Source organism: Gigantopelta aegis, chromosome 10 (genome assembly GCF_016097555.1).
Source record: "Gigantopelta aegis isolate Gae_Host chromosome 10, Gae_host_genome, whole genome shotgun sequence".
Taxonomy (NCBI): domain Eukaryota; kingdom Metazoa; phylum Mollusca; class Gastropoda; order Neomphalida; family Peltospiridae; genus Gigantopelta; species Gigantopelta aegis.
Genome location: NC_054708.1, coordinates 29533066 through 29550121, shown reverse-complemented (window position 1 = coordinate 29550121; position 17056 = coordinate 29533066). Strand labels below are relative to the sequence as shown.

The 17056-nt window shown below is 41.9% G+C and overlaps 1 protein-coding gene across 1 annotated transcript in view; it reads left to right on the top strand.

Annotated features, from left to right (window-relative positions):
• The first annotated feature begins 308 nt into the window (after positions 1–308).
• The window catches only part of LOC121384415 (insulin-degrading enzyme-like), an 84683-nt gene continuing 67935 nt past the window's right edge, over positions 309–17056 (top strand). The window contains exon 1 of the mRNA XM_041514804.1: positions 309–532. Within this exon, the coding sequence (XP_041370738.1) occupies positions 377–532 (156 nt within the window). The 5' untranslated portion in view covers positions 309–376. The remainder of the gene's footprint in view (positions 533–17056) is intronic.

Genomic DNA, 17056 nt, shown 5'->3' with positions numbered 1-17056 from the left:
ACCATACATTCGTGTTCATTGCTACACTTAATGGACTTGTCTCAAACAACTGACACGTTTTAGTATATGGAAACACCATAACACACCAAACTAAATGCTATATGTATTTACATGTATACTAATACTATAATATTTCATACACATGTATCCGTGAGTCAGAAATGGGACGTACGGCGTTATATGAGATTTTTCGCTGAACGTAATTTCACAGCTATTCAGCCTTTTACGACTATTAATTATCTGCAGCAGCTGGCGCCCTGATGATGATATTACAAAAACAGACGACATTTTCGACCGCGAAATGTTTTGTTAATAGTTAGGTCTGCATCGTGCAGCAGTTAGCTAGTTAGTGCGTTTGGTGTGGTCACCAAAAAACATGCTGAAAAGCAAATTAGTAATACTGGAGGAATTCTTCTCTAGCAAAAAGGACAAAGAGTTAAAAGTTAGCCAAAATGACAATGCTGAGGACGAAAATAAAGAAGCAGAAGCAGCTTCGTGTACAAATGAAGGGGCAGAAATGGCGGACGAGCAGGTAGGTAACTTATGGATACTTAAAAAGTGTGTTGTATTTAACGATACCACTAGAGGACTTTGATTTATTAATCATCGGTTACTGAATGTCAAGCATTTGGTCTCCGAGAGTAAACCCGCTACAGTTTTGCATTAGTAGCAAGACATGTTTTATATGCACCATCTCATAGACAGGACAGTACATACCACGGCCTTTGTCACACCAGTCGTGGAGCACTGGCAGGAACAAGAAATAGCCCAGTGGGCGCTTCAGAGGAACTGCTACATTTTGTATTAACAAGGGACGTTTTATATGAACTTGCCCACAGACAGGATAGCACGGCATTTGATATGCCAGTCGTGGAGCACTGGCTGGAACGGGAATAATAATGGATCAACCTAGGAGCTAGGGATCTTTTATATGCCACAAATACACCAGTCGTAGGACACTGGATAGAACGAAAAAACAAAACATGAATTCAGCCAAGTAGCCACCAATATGTAGTTCTGAGAGGAACATCTAATAACTAACCATTAAGCCACTGTTCTGGATAGACAGCCCAGTTACTGAGGTAATGTGCTCAAGACAGCATGCTTGAACCTTAACTGGATATAAGCAAGAACATTTAAAATGGCTGATACTCCTGTACTTAGTTTACGTTAATAGAACAAAACACTGATAACGCAAAATCAGACCGTTATCATAAGATTATTCATAAGATTATAAATGAGATATGCTATATTGGCAGTTTTTAGTCCACAGTCGCTTATCAGCAGCTGTTGTATTTAGTCAAGCATATAGTAATTGGGATATTAATTTTAATGTAGAGAATAAGGAAATAAACTCATTTAGCCAGTATAATATTACCTGTTATAACAGAAAAATTAACCACCCCCTACATAAAAGCCTATAGTAGTCCAAATATACAGCAAATAATAATTTTCATGATTATTGTTATGTGTAGGAAATAAACATGTTATAAGGTGTTCAAAATTCAACTATAAAGGCACAGCGAAAAGATCAATATTTTTTATAGAAAAGTACCCCCGGTCAGTATTCTATGGTGGTCCATATTTGCTTTACACCGGTTCGTAGCTACTTATACTAACAATACGTAACACTAAATGGTTGGTTGGAACAGGAAAAAAAATCGATCTAGATCGATCCTGTTACTCATCAAAGCCAAGCACTTGGCGATTTTACCATTGATATAAGTCCCACTCGTAGTATTAAATGTGTAAAGTGTATCGATTATTAAACCATATGTCGTTTAATGGTTTCTTGTCTTACATAACGAATTAATAAATGTAATAATCTAACTGAAATAGGATCTTACTGGTTACTTTCGACAGGAGATCTAACCAACTCCAACAGCAGCGCGCATTCCGTTAACGTGTCATTCGACCTATCAAACTGCGGTGTACATAACGAATTAGTAAATACAATAATCTAAATGGGATCTTACTAGTTACTTTCGACAGGAGATCTAACCAACTCCAACAGCAGCGCGCATTCCGTTAACGTGTCATTCGACCTATCAAACTGCGGTGTACATAACGAATTAGTAAATACAATAATCTAAATGGGATCTTACTGGTTACTTTCGACAGGAGATCTAACCAACGCCAACAGCAGCGCGCATTCCGTTAACGTGTCATTGAATGAAACGTTAACGGAATGCGCGCTGCTGTAGGCGTTGGACATTCTACCTATCAAACTGCGGTGTACATGTAGTTAAACAGGAGTAATTTACTGCTGTATTCAGGCGGCAGAACAATTATGAACAGTTTGCAGCTGACTGGTTTCTATCGTATTTTACCACATTTAACGTTAGGCTTAAAAAAAAAGGCTTGCGAGCACACATCGATCAGAACATAAAATTATTTTACCTAGAACGTCAGACCAACCGAGCCCGATATTAATGCGAAGCGGTAATAAGATCTCATTTCAGTATACATATACTTTAAACATGGCACATCACATCCTATATTTAGACGAATAGTCGCTAGATACCATCTATATTACAGTTCAGTGGTTTCCAGATGTACCCAACGAGCGGAGGTCACAAATGCTGCACTAGTATTTTGTTCAAGAGAAAATTGATTAGTACGTCACAGGCAGTAGATGGCTAGGTTTTGACATGAAGGTCATCAGACTCATTACCACGAAGCAGCCAATCAGCTATCTTTGAATTGATCTTCAACATATGTTGGATATTGCCGAGTGATAAAACAAATCTCACGCAGTGTTATTTACAACATGATATGTGTGCAAGACATGGGACAGTGAATCATTGTTAGAAATATTACATTTAATGTAATATACAAAACCTGTGGAAGCTGGTAAAACAACACTAGAACTATATAGAGGATACTCCACGAGTGTCTTGTGATATCATATTTATCAGCACGAGTTGCTAAAAGTAAGAAATCCGAAGCTTGCCGAGGATTTTTATACTTTTATCAACGAGTGCTGATAAATACCAAATTTACAATTTACTAATCACCAGACACTCCTGAGTTTGCTGCCATTGTTAATGTCATTAAAATCACTTTCTTCTTCAAACTATCAATGTCTGTGTACCCAACGAGCTACTACAAACAATAGAACGACCAGAAATACATGCTATTAATATTATTATACATAGGCGGATCCAAATAGGTGTCACAGGGGTCCCGTGACCTACACCACTCCCCGCCCTTTTAAAAAAGCCATCATCCACAATATACAACACAACATTGCCCTGAAAAGGTGTCTTTGAGCATCTTTATTTTATACTTGTCCGGGAAGGATTCCACCTAAAGATCTTGCTTTCTTTGGAGGCTCCGCTCATTTGCCTTCAATAAACTCAAATTACCCTTTTTAGAATTTTGTGATCCCCCTTTATAAAATCCTGGATCCGCCCCTGTTATACATACACTGACACTGATATTCTAAATAATGAAATGTATCTAATATATAAATTAATCCGTTAAAACGGCTCGGTCAGGGGAAAATAGGTTATAATGGCTACTGATGCAGAACAGTTTCTTTAATATGAACATAGGCAACTTGTAATATTCCCGTTAGACCAATCAAAGCTGCCATCTCGTTTTCCCATGCTATGACATTGTTTACTAACGTTAAAACATATATACATACATGTATTGTTTTCATAAAACAATATCCAAAAGTAGTAGTGGTGGCACTTGGGTACCATGTATGCAAATGAGCTAGGTTACGTGATTGGTTGACCTCTAAGGGTCGTGGCCTCTTCTGATTGGCTGACCTCTAAGCGTGGGGGCGTGGTCTAATGACGTCACGTTCAGTGCATTGACCTCGGGATCATGCAGCTGGCTGACCTTTAAGCGTGGGGACGCTACTTTAATGGGGTTAATGACTTGGACAGCTGTGGGAACCTGACTTCTGTGTCAGGAAACACCGGATGTTAGTAAGATTGATGGGTGTGCTAACCGTCGGGGGGTCCTTTGATGTACAGGAAACAGATGGTGCGGAAGTTTTACCAGATGTCGGGGAAAAGTTTGAAACGTGTCCATATACGGCGTTGGCCATGAGTCACCCCAGAGCGTGTTCAGACACGTCTTGAGTGGGGTCTCTGCATAATTAGAAACAGTCAACGGGGGAGTGGAAAATTCCAGAGGAAAAAATCCAGGGTTTTGCCAGATGTCGGGGGGAAAGGTTTGAAACGTGCCCATATATGGTCATGGCGTGGGAACACCATGAGTCATCCCAGAACGTGTTCAGACACGTCCTGACCTCGACATAGCGTGAGAGTCTGACGTCACAAGAAATGCCCGAATCATTGCTGTAGTCGGTGGTTAAGACCTGGGTAGATACCGGGGTTCGTATCCGGGTATTAACTGGTCATCACCCAGCCTTTTCACTAGCCACAAATGGCTGACGCGTGTCCAGAACAGCGTGCTTGAACCATAATTGAAATATGAGCACGGAAATAAGTTGAATTAAATACAAATAGTAAGCTTTGTTTTAAAAGTTGTAAAAGTTTAACGACACCACTAGAGCACATTGATTTATTAATCATTGGCTATTGGATGTCAAACATATGTGGTACTTTTGAAACATAAAGACGAAACCCGCTTCATTATAGTAGCAAGGGGTCTTACACCAGCCCGCAAACAGGATAGCACATACCACACAACTCCCACTGTCTTAGATATCCACAGATAGCTGGCGTGTGTGTGTGTGTGCGGGCGTGCTTAAACCTTAACGGGATAGAGTATTTCGTATTGCCAGACATTCGTAAAGGATGGCCCCCGAGACTTCATAACAAGATTAGCCAATGAGAAGGTTGCTAGTTTGTTTTGAAATACGAGCTTCTTTCATATCTCGCAATGATCGCACGATGGTAATTTCAAAAATAAACAGACAAAGCATTAATATTACATATGTATGACTATAAAATAAATATTGAATGTATACTCAAACGATATATACCATTTGAAGAATAACAAACACGGGGGTGTTGGTAGTGGCATTTAACGTAAGAGCAGATACTCTCTCTCACCCCTACATTATCCCCACTGTCTTAGCCACAGATAACTGGCGTGCGCGCTCGCGCTCGAGTGTTTAAACCTTAATGGGATAGAGGTACGGAAAAATAAATATAACCTCATCGTTTGAAACTTTATTTCAACATTAATCACTTCCCGCTGAGACAGATGTGTAGCTAGATCTCTTAAAATACAGAAAATTATATCGTCTGCTATAGATACGTAATGAGAAACACACGCGGGTCACATCCAAGTATTACTTTCTTACTACGCTGTGGCTGTTTGGTGGAAATATGATACCCCTGAAGCTACAAGCAAATGCTATATTTAACGACGCACCGAAGCTTACAAAGTCGAGTTTAATTTCCCGGGTTATTTTTAGCGAAGCAGCCGATATTTTTCAAGACAGAAAGAAATACAGTGGAAAAAGCAGATACACTTATTCGGTGGCCAGTAGGGGGAAGAAAGGAATGTGCGTAACAACCCAGCCCATTACAAAAGACAGAAAGAAATACAGTGGAAAAAGCAGATACACTTATTCGGTGGCCAGTAGGGGGAAGAAAGGAATGTGCGTAACAACCCAGCCCATTACAAACATTAATAAAGGAATGTATAGACGGTTTAATTGTTAAGGAAAGAAAGGAATATGCGTGCGTGTGTGTGTTTGTGTGTGTGTGTGTGTGTGTGTGAAACACCCCAGCCCATTGCTTTGAAGAAAGAACGTGTGACTACAACTCAACGTTCCAACGTAACCCATGATCTTTTAACTGCATTTGAAACACGAGTATTTCCCTAGAGTACAAGCCTTTATAGACAACCAGTGTATTATGTCTGGTATGTCAAAGGCCGTGGTATGTGCTGCCCTGTACACACAGCTCTTGCTACTATAAAGTAGCGGTAGAAATATCCAATCACAAATCTAGTCATAGAGTAGAAAACACAAACAACAAACGCAGAGAGAGAGAGAGAGAGAGAGAGAGAGAGAGAGAGAGAGAGAGAGACTATATTTTACCAAATGGGTAAATACAGTGGTCGATCTAGGATCGATCGCCGTCGGTGGTCCAATAGACTATAGCGAACCAGTGCATTATCCCAAGGGCCGTGGTATGTGCTGTCCTGTACACACATCCCTTGCTACTATTAAGTAGCGGTAGAGACTGACATTCAATCACAAAACTAGTCATGGAGTAAAACACACACAAAACAAACGTAATGGTTTGGGTTTTCTCATTTTATTTCTAAATGACAAATCACAAACTACACATATATAACATGGACACATATTGGGTTACATCGAGAGGCCTTAAGGGCGACAACTACACATATATATATAAAATGGACACACATTGGGTTACATCGAGTAGAATCTCATTGGCTCGAACACTGTGGGTGAATCAAAGTCTGTTCGACCCATCGGGTAGTTCGAACCATGCATTCGGCCGTTGTCGGGTGCTTCTGTAACACAAAAATCATTCGGACAACCTCGCATGTTATATATATATATAATGGACACACATTGGGTTACATCGAGAGGCCCTAAAGGGCGACATGTGAATAATATGAGATAATGATTGTTCATTTATCTTCATCTTCGTCCTCATCATCAGTATCATCACCATTGGTATCGTCGCCGTCTAGTTCGTCCAAATATTCGCCGATCCACGAACGATACTGATTTAATTTAGAACGGATCTGAGGTCTCAGATCTCTTTTCGGATTCACAGACTGTAGAATTTTTCTCGTGTTGGGGCCTTTATCAAACTAATGCATATAAGCCAGGAAGCGAGAGTACGTGTCTTTGAATAACTTCCATTGTAAAGTCTTCTTGTTTCTTTCGATGGCATCTTGGGACATGTTTTTTTCTTCGTAGCGTTTCCTCTTGCTTTCGATATAATCACGAATGTCGAATTCACGCTCGATCATCAGACGTACGCCTTCGTTTTCCAGATCGGACGACGGCTCCTCTTCTTCATTTCCCTCCTTGCACGTTTTAAATCGTAGATGTCGCTGCAAGTCACTCCCGTCTTTAAAGACCAGACCACACGTATCGCAAGACTGCATCCTCTTGACTTTTTTCAGATAGGGCTCTACCTCATCATCTTCTTCGTCGTCACTTTCGCAGGCGGGTATGCCTGGTAGTTTTCTCTTGAATGCGTTCGTTTGCATGATTTGCACGTAGAGCTCTTTCTCCGACGGTGGTTGAAACTCTTCTGAGACATTCGCCGTTACGTTCGTGCTTTTATACCATTCGGACGTCCCCGTCTCTAAACCATTAGGTCGAAGGCGCCAATGTTCGGGCGTGGTCGGTTTCAAGTCCACCAAGAGATGTCCGTAGGGCCTGTGGGTAGCTTCCTCAAACCGTTGCATGAAATGACGAGTATTTCCAGGATACATCTGCTGTGCCAAGGTTAGGACTTGCTGCTTGTCGATGGGGTTGTTGAACAGTGCCAGGTAATGACAGTTTGTTCTCTTTGTCGGGTCTTTGCTGCTATAGAAGTTCTGGTTGATAGCAATCACCGAGAGGTTTCTGTGGTGACTTCCTTCCGTGAACAGATCGGTGATACGAGTGTCTTTTCCAGCTGTAGACATCAGGTCATCCAACACGATGAGATTTCTGACTCTGGGATCCAAATAACGATCCTTTTCCAAATTCTCGGGTATGCCTTGAATTTTTTTTACTCGAGCAACCATTTTGATCGTATCATAGAGAGGTTGCCATCGTTTGTAGAGCCAGATGATGCGCTGGGGAGGCGGGTGGAATTTACCATCCCGTAGCAGTTTGTACAACAAAAATGTTTTTCCACAAGACGTGGTCCCGACACGATCATGGTGAATGGATGTAACAATCTTAAAGGCTGCTGCTGCTGTTGTTGCTGCTGCTGCTGCTGCTGTTGTTGTTGCTGCTGCTGCTGCTGTTGTTGTTGTTTCTGCTGCTGCTGCTGCTGGGAAGGCTTATTTTCAGATTCCAAGTGTCCATGTTTATTTCGTACGTGCCGAGTTAGGTCGTGGGTCCAAACATATTTTTTTTCGCAAATGTAACACTGATTCATGATGTTGACTGTGACGTGAACTGGCGATGTTGAAACTGCCATTCCCCCTTTTATAGTCTTCTCAGAAATGCTTGTGCCGTTTTTGCCCAGTCTGCTTTCGTCGTTTCTGTTCCACGCCGCTCTGTTCTCGTTTTCGTTTCTGCTCGGCCTCGGCTTGTTCTACCACCTGTTGCGTTGGGGAGACCATGACGACTTTAGGTGTCGGGTGTTTGTTCTGTTCCTTTTACCTTTTTCCAAGTGGGATCGTGCTGTTGCTGCTGCTGCTGCTGTTGCTGCTGCTGCTGCTGTTGCTGCTGCTGCTGCTGCTGTTGTTGTTGCTGCTGCTGCTGCTGAGAAGGCTTATTTTCAGATTCCAAGAGTCCATGTTTATTTCGTACGTGCCGAGTTAGGTCGTGGGTCCAAACATTTTTTTTTTCTCGCAAATGTGACACTGATTCATGATGTTGACTGTGACGTGAACTGGCGATGTTGAAACTGCCATGCCCCCTTTTATAGTCTTCTCAGAAATGCTTGTGCCGTTTTTGCCCAGTCTGCTTTCGTCGTTTCTGTTCCACGCCGCTCTGTTCTCGTTTCCGTTTCTGCTCGGCCTCGGCTTGTTCTACCACCTGTTGCGTTAGGGAGACCATAACGACTTTAGGTGTCGGGTGTTTGTTCTGTTCCTCTTTTTCCTTTCAGAGGCACAACTCTACGACATCTTGGGGACAGCCTGTAATGTTCCATCACTGGATCGTCCATCTTCTGCCATCTGTAGGTGCGTAGTCCACAACAGTAGCAGACGACGGCATCGTGGTCTCCCGTGTAGAAGAAACCGGCCTTGGCGAGCTCCCTCGGTTTCTGGCGTAACTGTATGGGCCACCCACCCAAACGTGCAGAGTCGTCTGTAGAATACTCTCATTTCGGGTCGATGACAGAACAAGTACTGTCTCGAAAGGCCATCGCCATCGACGTCGTAGGCATCATCGTGGGGAGCCGAGTCTGTTTCTCGAGCAGCATCCGTCTGATCCATGGGTTCATCGTCTACGATTTCGACGGGTTCACGGATATCCGTGGGTTCTTCATCTACGATTTCACCGGGTTCACGTGCAGCGTCAGTTTGATCATGTTCTTCTGGTTTGATAACCACTCTTTTGCATTGGATCGGGTGTCTTTTGGAACACTTGCATACTAAGACTTCGTCACCGCTGCTACATCTGCTGTTACTACTGCTGTCCATTCTCGAATATTCCGATGCCATGTCTGGAGCGCATGTCTTCACTCTGCAATGGTCGACTGACGAATGGTGAACAGTTCTAAATCTAAGGTTTATATACATACTGTCTGAGCATGTCCAAACACGTCCTGGTTTTCCCCGTGACGTCACCGAGCATGTCTGGACACGTCTAATATCTCGGGTTGCATTCACTCTATGACACCCGTCAGATTATGATGATCTTGGTGACATGGATCTCTCAGTTCCGGCACAAAGTCGTAGATAGTGTCAAAGCATTTCTGGAGTTCTTTCCACTGTTCGGCAGTCAATCGAACGCCGCGACGGGAAGGTTTCAGTTCTTGATCACAATACCACCACTGACGAATATCCACACCTTTGTAAATGGTCTCGACGTAGACGTTCCCGCCGAGATGTTGTGATGTGTCCCATTTAAAGGAGACCAGTTCCAACCATTGTTTCATCGTCAGAGAAACGCCTTTCTTTGTGGGAAAAAGTTTTCCACGGTCCTCGTCGAACTGACGAACGTGGATGGCAATGTCCCCCTTCCACAGTTTAGCCACCACGTAGACGTTACCGCCAAGGTCTAGTTTGCATCTCGTTTCGTTTTCTTCGTTTTTGACAATGCCCTCTGTAGTGCTTCTGTTATATCCCGATGCCATTTTCTTCTTTCCAAGTACAGCGCACGTACTGAAACAATAATCGGAGTGTTTTCTTGGTTAATTGGTCTTTTCTTTCCGTGGCCTTTCTGTGATTCCTGATTGGCAGGTGTATATTCAGACGGTTCCCAGACACTGTATCTAGACACACTAAAAAGACGTGCCTCTTTTATGAAGATCACAGGGTATTGTGTGATAACAGCACGGATACACTTCAAATCGCAATGGACATTACCAACCACTCTGCTTTATTACTGTAAGTAATTCTGTAAAACCCTTGATTAAGTAGACTTTTCCATCTAAAATCACAAAACTGACCAATTACGTCGTCCCAAAGAAAAGAAAAGTATCACTTGGGTATCGTGAGTGGTAGTTTTTGCTCGAACGTGCCCTACCAATAGGCCTAATAGTATGCATTTTTTTCTTTGGATTTTTAAAAAAAGAAAAATACTATAACTCCATTTCGCTCTATTGATGTAACCTGAAATATATTTAGTTAAATAGTTTATTATACTATCAAGTCATTTATGTTGTTTTACAAGTCAGGTTGATGAAAGCGAAGTGCCTTGTCATAAATTAGAGCGTTTGTTTACATTGTGCATAGAGAAGATGGACGGAGCTGACGTCACTTCGCCCCAATCTATACCACCGGACGTCACAAAAACGAAACAAAATGGCTGCCCCCAGTTAGCAGGAATAATCATGTTTTTTTTATTAACTCTAAAATTACGCGTTTTTCATTTGTTAAAGTGTCAGTATATGTTGGTGGTCCGGGTATGCATCGTTCCAACACATAAGGCTCTTGTTTGAGTTGACCCTACCTTTAAAGACTATCGAAAACACAACGATAATACAGCAAGAAGCTGGTAATGCACAATCGACGTTTATTTTCCTGAATAATATTTCTCTATATTTCATTCCTTTTATACAAATCTAGCTAGTAATATTTGTAATTATATAATTGCATTCCTTGCCCCCAAAAATGTTAGGTTAGACGAAATAATTGCGATCCTAGGCGACATGGGTGCTGAGATATTGGTACTAATAGGGTTTGTTTATGGCGACCACATTGAAAATTCAATTTAGCCATCATAATGTAATTTGGGCAAGTGGTTCATATTAAAAGTTGAAAATTATGGCAATGGGCAACATGTGGACGGAATTTTATGCTTTTATCTGGAACGTCTACATCATTTTGCTGGTCTGCTTGAAAAAATATACTAAGGTCTCACTACACAGATCACTTCCGGGTGAGAGTTCATTCATCACGGTCCACTATATTTCCTAATTGTGACACATGTTATGGTTCACATATTCACTTCTTGGAAATAGTGAAGAATTAAAACAATGTGTATGTTTAATGGTAAGCCTCCTGGCTGTATTTTGCCCATGTTATTTTGTAATATTGTGCATCAACCTTTTGGGACATGGGTATAATATAATATAATATAATAGCGCAAGTGACAGCCGGAGTGAATCGGTTAATGAACCACCTGTTCGGACCGGTACTACAGCCAGATGCGGTCTTATAGCAAAAAACTGAGACGGAAATGTTCTCAATTTTGGAGTGAAAATAAATGCTTATGTAATGTATGTTCGCGCCAATAGAACGGGTCGTCCATCTGACCTGTAAAGCGAGAACCGAGACTCGTTAGTAAATAACGCACGCCTCGAGTGGGCCAAGCGAAACCGATTTGGCGTATATGTGCACACAGCTATTGCAATCGACGTTGACATCGCCTGGGTGTAAGTTGCGGACCAAAGTAGGGATGTCGTGGCCTTAAGTTGAACTCCCGCAACCCATTCCTAACCGTCCGTGGCAACTAGGCAACAGTGAGTGCCTACAAACTGACTCGCCGTCTCCGTAGCTGTCTGAAATCTGTTACGGTGGTGTGCGAGACGTATACCTCTATCTTGACGTGGCAACGTAACGCGTGGACTTCCGCTCCTGGAATGGTCAGCTATCGTCGACTCGTGTACCCCAAATTGCAGGGCGACGCGACGTTGCGATTGCCCCTTCATAATTAGAGAAATAGCCCTACCCCTATCAATTTGTAACATTCGCAGAATTTTGCTTTTTAATCGTGTTGAAATGAAATGTTGTGCACTCGATGTGTACTGTTCAAAACTTCAATTTGGTATGGTGTTCAAGTCCATAGCACCTGCCAATTGTCTGGATGCACGGTTTCTTGACAAATCGGTAAAAAGCATGCAGCTTCGCACGTGCTCACGGTTGACCCAATTTAAACCAAAGATTCTTTAGACAGTACAATGAGGTAGCTATATGGCAAATGTTACTACATTTGGTATACGGATGAAAAAGGAGTATTACCAAAACTTGCGTTTGTTTTTTCCGTCAGTATATTTTCATCGACACATATCGTCAGCTGACTTCATGCACATTATTTACGGGTCTTGATGCACGGTCGGTGTAGGATCGATCCCATTTGGTGGGCTCATTGGGCTATTTCATGTTGCATCGAGTGCTACACAACCAGTATATCAAAGGACGTGATATATAATATCCTATCTGTGGGATGGTGCATATAAACATCCCTTGCTATTTTAAAATTATTTGTTTTGGAAAATGTAGCGGGTTTCCTCACCAACTGGACTATACGTAATAATACACATGTATGTTATGTTGCCATTGTTATCTAGAACATTGTTCAAATTAACAGGGCAGAAACGTCCGGCTGTGCACGTTTGGTAATGGCGAACAATTACGTTTTATGTAATGTAATGTAAATTAGTAATAGCAGCCAGCATATGTATCGTGAATCTATTCTAAATACCAATGTATTAAAAAATACTCAAACTACGTACTGCATTAACCAGGCTCGGTGACGCAGTGGTTAAGCCATCGGACTACAAGCTGGTAGGTACAGGGTTCGCAGCCCGGTACCGGCTCCAATTCAGAGCGAGTTCTAAAGGGCTCAGTGGGTAGGTGTACACCCTATTCTCTTTCACTAACCATTAACCAACTAACAACTAACCAAGCCACTGCTCTGGACAGGCAGCCCATATAGCTGAGGCGTGTGTCCAGTACAGCGTACATGAACCTTAATTGGATATAGGCACGAACATACGTTGAAATTACATGAAATGCATTAACAGTAGACGCGGATCTAAGAGGTAGGGATGGGTATTGTGAATATTGTTTCTGTATGTATCGCGATATGGGTAGCCTTTATCATAATACTGTCACAGTGTAGCATTTACAATTATATTCAAATGTACTTTATACATTTATCGTGCAGGTATGATTCAATCAATTGTTATCGTGTCACCTGCCAATTATGCAATAACCTAGTCTCTAGTTCATTAGTGGCTAGCAATCAGACCAATTAGTGTGAAACTAAATTACAGCAATCATGAACACTTTGAATTTTAATTGATGACCCCAGCTGTTACCCAATCTGCCAACAAACGTAACTATTTATTATTCTGTCAGAATCGGCAGCAGGTAGCAGATTATAATTTAATCATTTGACAAAATAATGGGTATGTGCCGACTAACGACACAATTCACAAAATAGGTCTTAGTCAGAGTACATAAGCGTACGAGACAATGGGTGGGGGGTTGGGAGTGGTGGTTGTGGTGTGTGTGTAGGCAACTGCCCCCCACCCCCCCCCCCCCCTCAGTGCTGAAGAAAGACTTCAAATTCGGGCAAAAAATATACAGATATTCGGGCAAAATGTGCTAACCTGAGACCATTTTACCAAGTATTTCAATTATTCTACCCTCAAAATTAATTGTAATCTATGTAAAAATTCGTTTTCCGCCCTATATAGCTGTTTGGCAGCAATACTAATATGAATAAATGTTGTTATCCAGATTCGGGAAATTTCGTTTAATTCGGTCAAAAGCCAGTCTCTCTCCCCCCCCCCCACCCCCTAAACACCCCCCCCCCCCCCACCCCCACACCGGTATGTGGTTCTGTCTATTTACGAAACGAGTGTCAGGAATGTTGTATTGTCCGAGCGAGAGCGAGAGTAATACATACATACATACAGACACGAGTTTCGTAGAATCAGTACGATGCACAGGCGAGTGTAATAATTTCTTTATTATCCATATTGTTATTATTATTTTAAATGAATAACAAAGGCCGTCTCCAAATGTTTGAATCAAAACTAGTAGACAACGATATGACGTCATATTTCACAGGCAAAGTCTGAGCTAGGACTGGGGCCATTGGAGCAACGTCATGTTATGACGCCGCATACCAAAATCACGTCATTACACTTGTTATTACACATGTCCTTCGTATGCAAAGAAACAAAGAAATGTTTTATTTAACGACGCAATCAACACATTTTATGTACGGTTATATGGCGTCAGACATATGGTTAAGGACCACACAGATTTTGAGAAGAAACCCGCTGTTGCCACTACATGGGCTACTCTCCGATTAGCAGCAAGGGATCTTTTATTTGCGCTTCCCACAGGCAGGATAGCACAAACCATGGCGGTTGTTGAACCCGTTATGGATCACTGGTCAGTGCAAGTGGTTTACACCTACCCATTGAGCCTTGCGGAGCACTCACTCAGGGTTTGGAGTCGGTATCTGGATTAAAAATCCCATGCCTCGACTGGGATCCGAACCCAGTACCAACCAGCCTGTAACCGATGGCCTAACCACGACGCCACCGAGGCCGGTCCTTCGTATGCGTTCTACTAACTCAGTTATATATTAAACGATGTGGATAATAAGTATCATTATACATATTTACTATCCATATGGTTCAACTTAACCGAGATAATGATACCATTTATGTTACAACTTACAACGAGTTGTTTTAAAACGTATCCAACTAGCGAAAACGCGTGGGGAGGGGGGGTGGGGTGGGGGGGGGGGGCGTGGGGGCGGGTGGTGGTGGTGGTGGTATGGAATTTTGAATGGAGCAATTATATGCCAAACAGAAAAGGTGCGCAATTTTGATTGAGGACATTTGGCGCAATTTTGAACGGTCGGTCAAAAAGTAAATGGTAGAGCTAGTATAGGTGAATCGAGAGTAGCTCGTTAATTAGACCTCTAAGATGCTGTGGTGTCTCCCTAGGTTGCCCATAGGACCCTTTAGAAAGGGCCTGACCTCTTCTGGTCGTGGCATGACAACCCAGGGGAGACTCGTGCAATTGTGTTGACACCGGTAGGCAAGGCTTGTTGTTCCGGGGGATTTTGTCCAGGTGTTGTTGTTGGGGTGATCCACGGCGTCCTCCTTGTCAATGTCACCAAGTACCAAGTTAGACTACCAGCAGCAAGTATTTGGAGTTTGGGTAGGGGAGGCTGGTATTCTTTTGTTCAGCTTCCCCTTGGTACAGTGCAGTTGTGTACTCGGTATTCTTTTGTCCGGTTCCTTATTAAAGTACGTGCTGGGCCATTAAATGGGGGCGGGTGCATTGTTATCATTAGTCAATGCACCCTGTGTACTGATGCGGTGTGCATGCTGTCTGTTTGTGAATCCTAGTTTCGTGTTAAGGTTATACCTATTGTCCTAAGTCCCTATTCTAGTGAATCTCAACGGCCAATCAGGACCACCCCACCCCCCTCTGTTTTTGTATAGCATTGAATACAATGACAGAAGGGGAGTTATACTAGCCTAGCTATCTAATTTGAAGGGTTTTACCCTAATAGTGTAGGTATTGGTTAAAAGGCCCATTGCTTGGCATACTTAATTTTATTACCAATGAATAAAACAATGATTACTCTCAGGAGTCAACTGTTAGTAGTTACAAATAGCATTCATCAACAATCGTACACTTGCACACCAATTTTTCAATTGTTAGTAGGAGGGAGTAGTACCTGAACTAGAAAAAAGTTTTTGATTCCCGCCCCCTGAAGAATTATTATTACTACGTGATTTCTTATTGGTATCAGACAATAATATCTTATTAATATCTTATTAAGTAAGCTTACTTGGGGTCTTGTCTGGTTGTCTGGGTAGTTGGTTTATCGGTTTTCTTATCTGTCTCTGCATCTGGAACCCTAGTTGACTCACCTTATGTAGCTGGAATTGTATCATTGGTAATACATGGTGCGAGTGCAAAAGTAAATTCGTGCAGTTTATTTACAGTCATGTGCAGGTGATGGTCTCGATCCGTGATTGGCTGGTTTGGACCAATATGAGTGCTGAAATAAAAAGGTTATAGTTAACGGCTCCCTATCTTGGTTAATTACCTGACGTTGTTGATTGGTGATATACCAATTGCCAATCACGAGAAAAAAAAGAAGAAAAAAAGAAAAATAAGTTATCTAATTTTAACTTAACTAATTTACACTAACGTGCCTTTACCCCCTGTCATTGGACTCCCGGGGATGGATTGCATGGTCCTGGTCGAGAGCTTATGGTCGCTGTCACGGGGATCCTATAATACCCGTAACTGAATGAAACACGATTGTCCAAATATCTCTCCTAACTGTATATCTATTAGATCTCTCTGTAACGGGCGGTTATACCCGCTGGCTCGTCTAGGTATGATCAGAGATAAGATCTATATATAAAGTATATATTATTATAGCACGTTTAGTTCACTAGAAAACACAACAAAAACACAATACACTTTGGAATCTGTATTAACCTACGCTGACAAATGTACTGCCGCAGTAGTTAATTAACAACAACAAATAATAACAACCCAGAACTGATCACTTAATTAGTTAATCTCTAGGTGTCTAGTTTACACAATAAGCTAATCACTTCACCGTGACACAACACCCACACGTGTGATTATTGAGAAACGCTGCCAGGGGAACTTAATTAATAAAGTAATTACAACTCTATTCCTAACTGGTTAATTTTTAATTAACCCTAACTACTCATTCAATAACCTTGTAATACCGGCTTAATACTGGTACCTATCACAATAAAGACAATAACCTACAGTTTACCTAGGTCCTCTAGGATGACTGGCTAAGCTTTATATATATATATATATCAGAACGGCGAGCCTACAGTATACTGCGTCAGATGACCGGCAGCACCGTCTAAATAATATTGGTATAATACAGTATTAAAATATTTAAAGTCACATCAATCACATCAAGGTTATACAACAGAGCAGAAATGATATTTACCAAGTCCAAACGGACTAACGTTCCCCCCGGAAGCCTTCC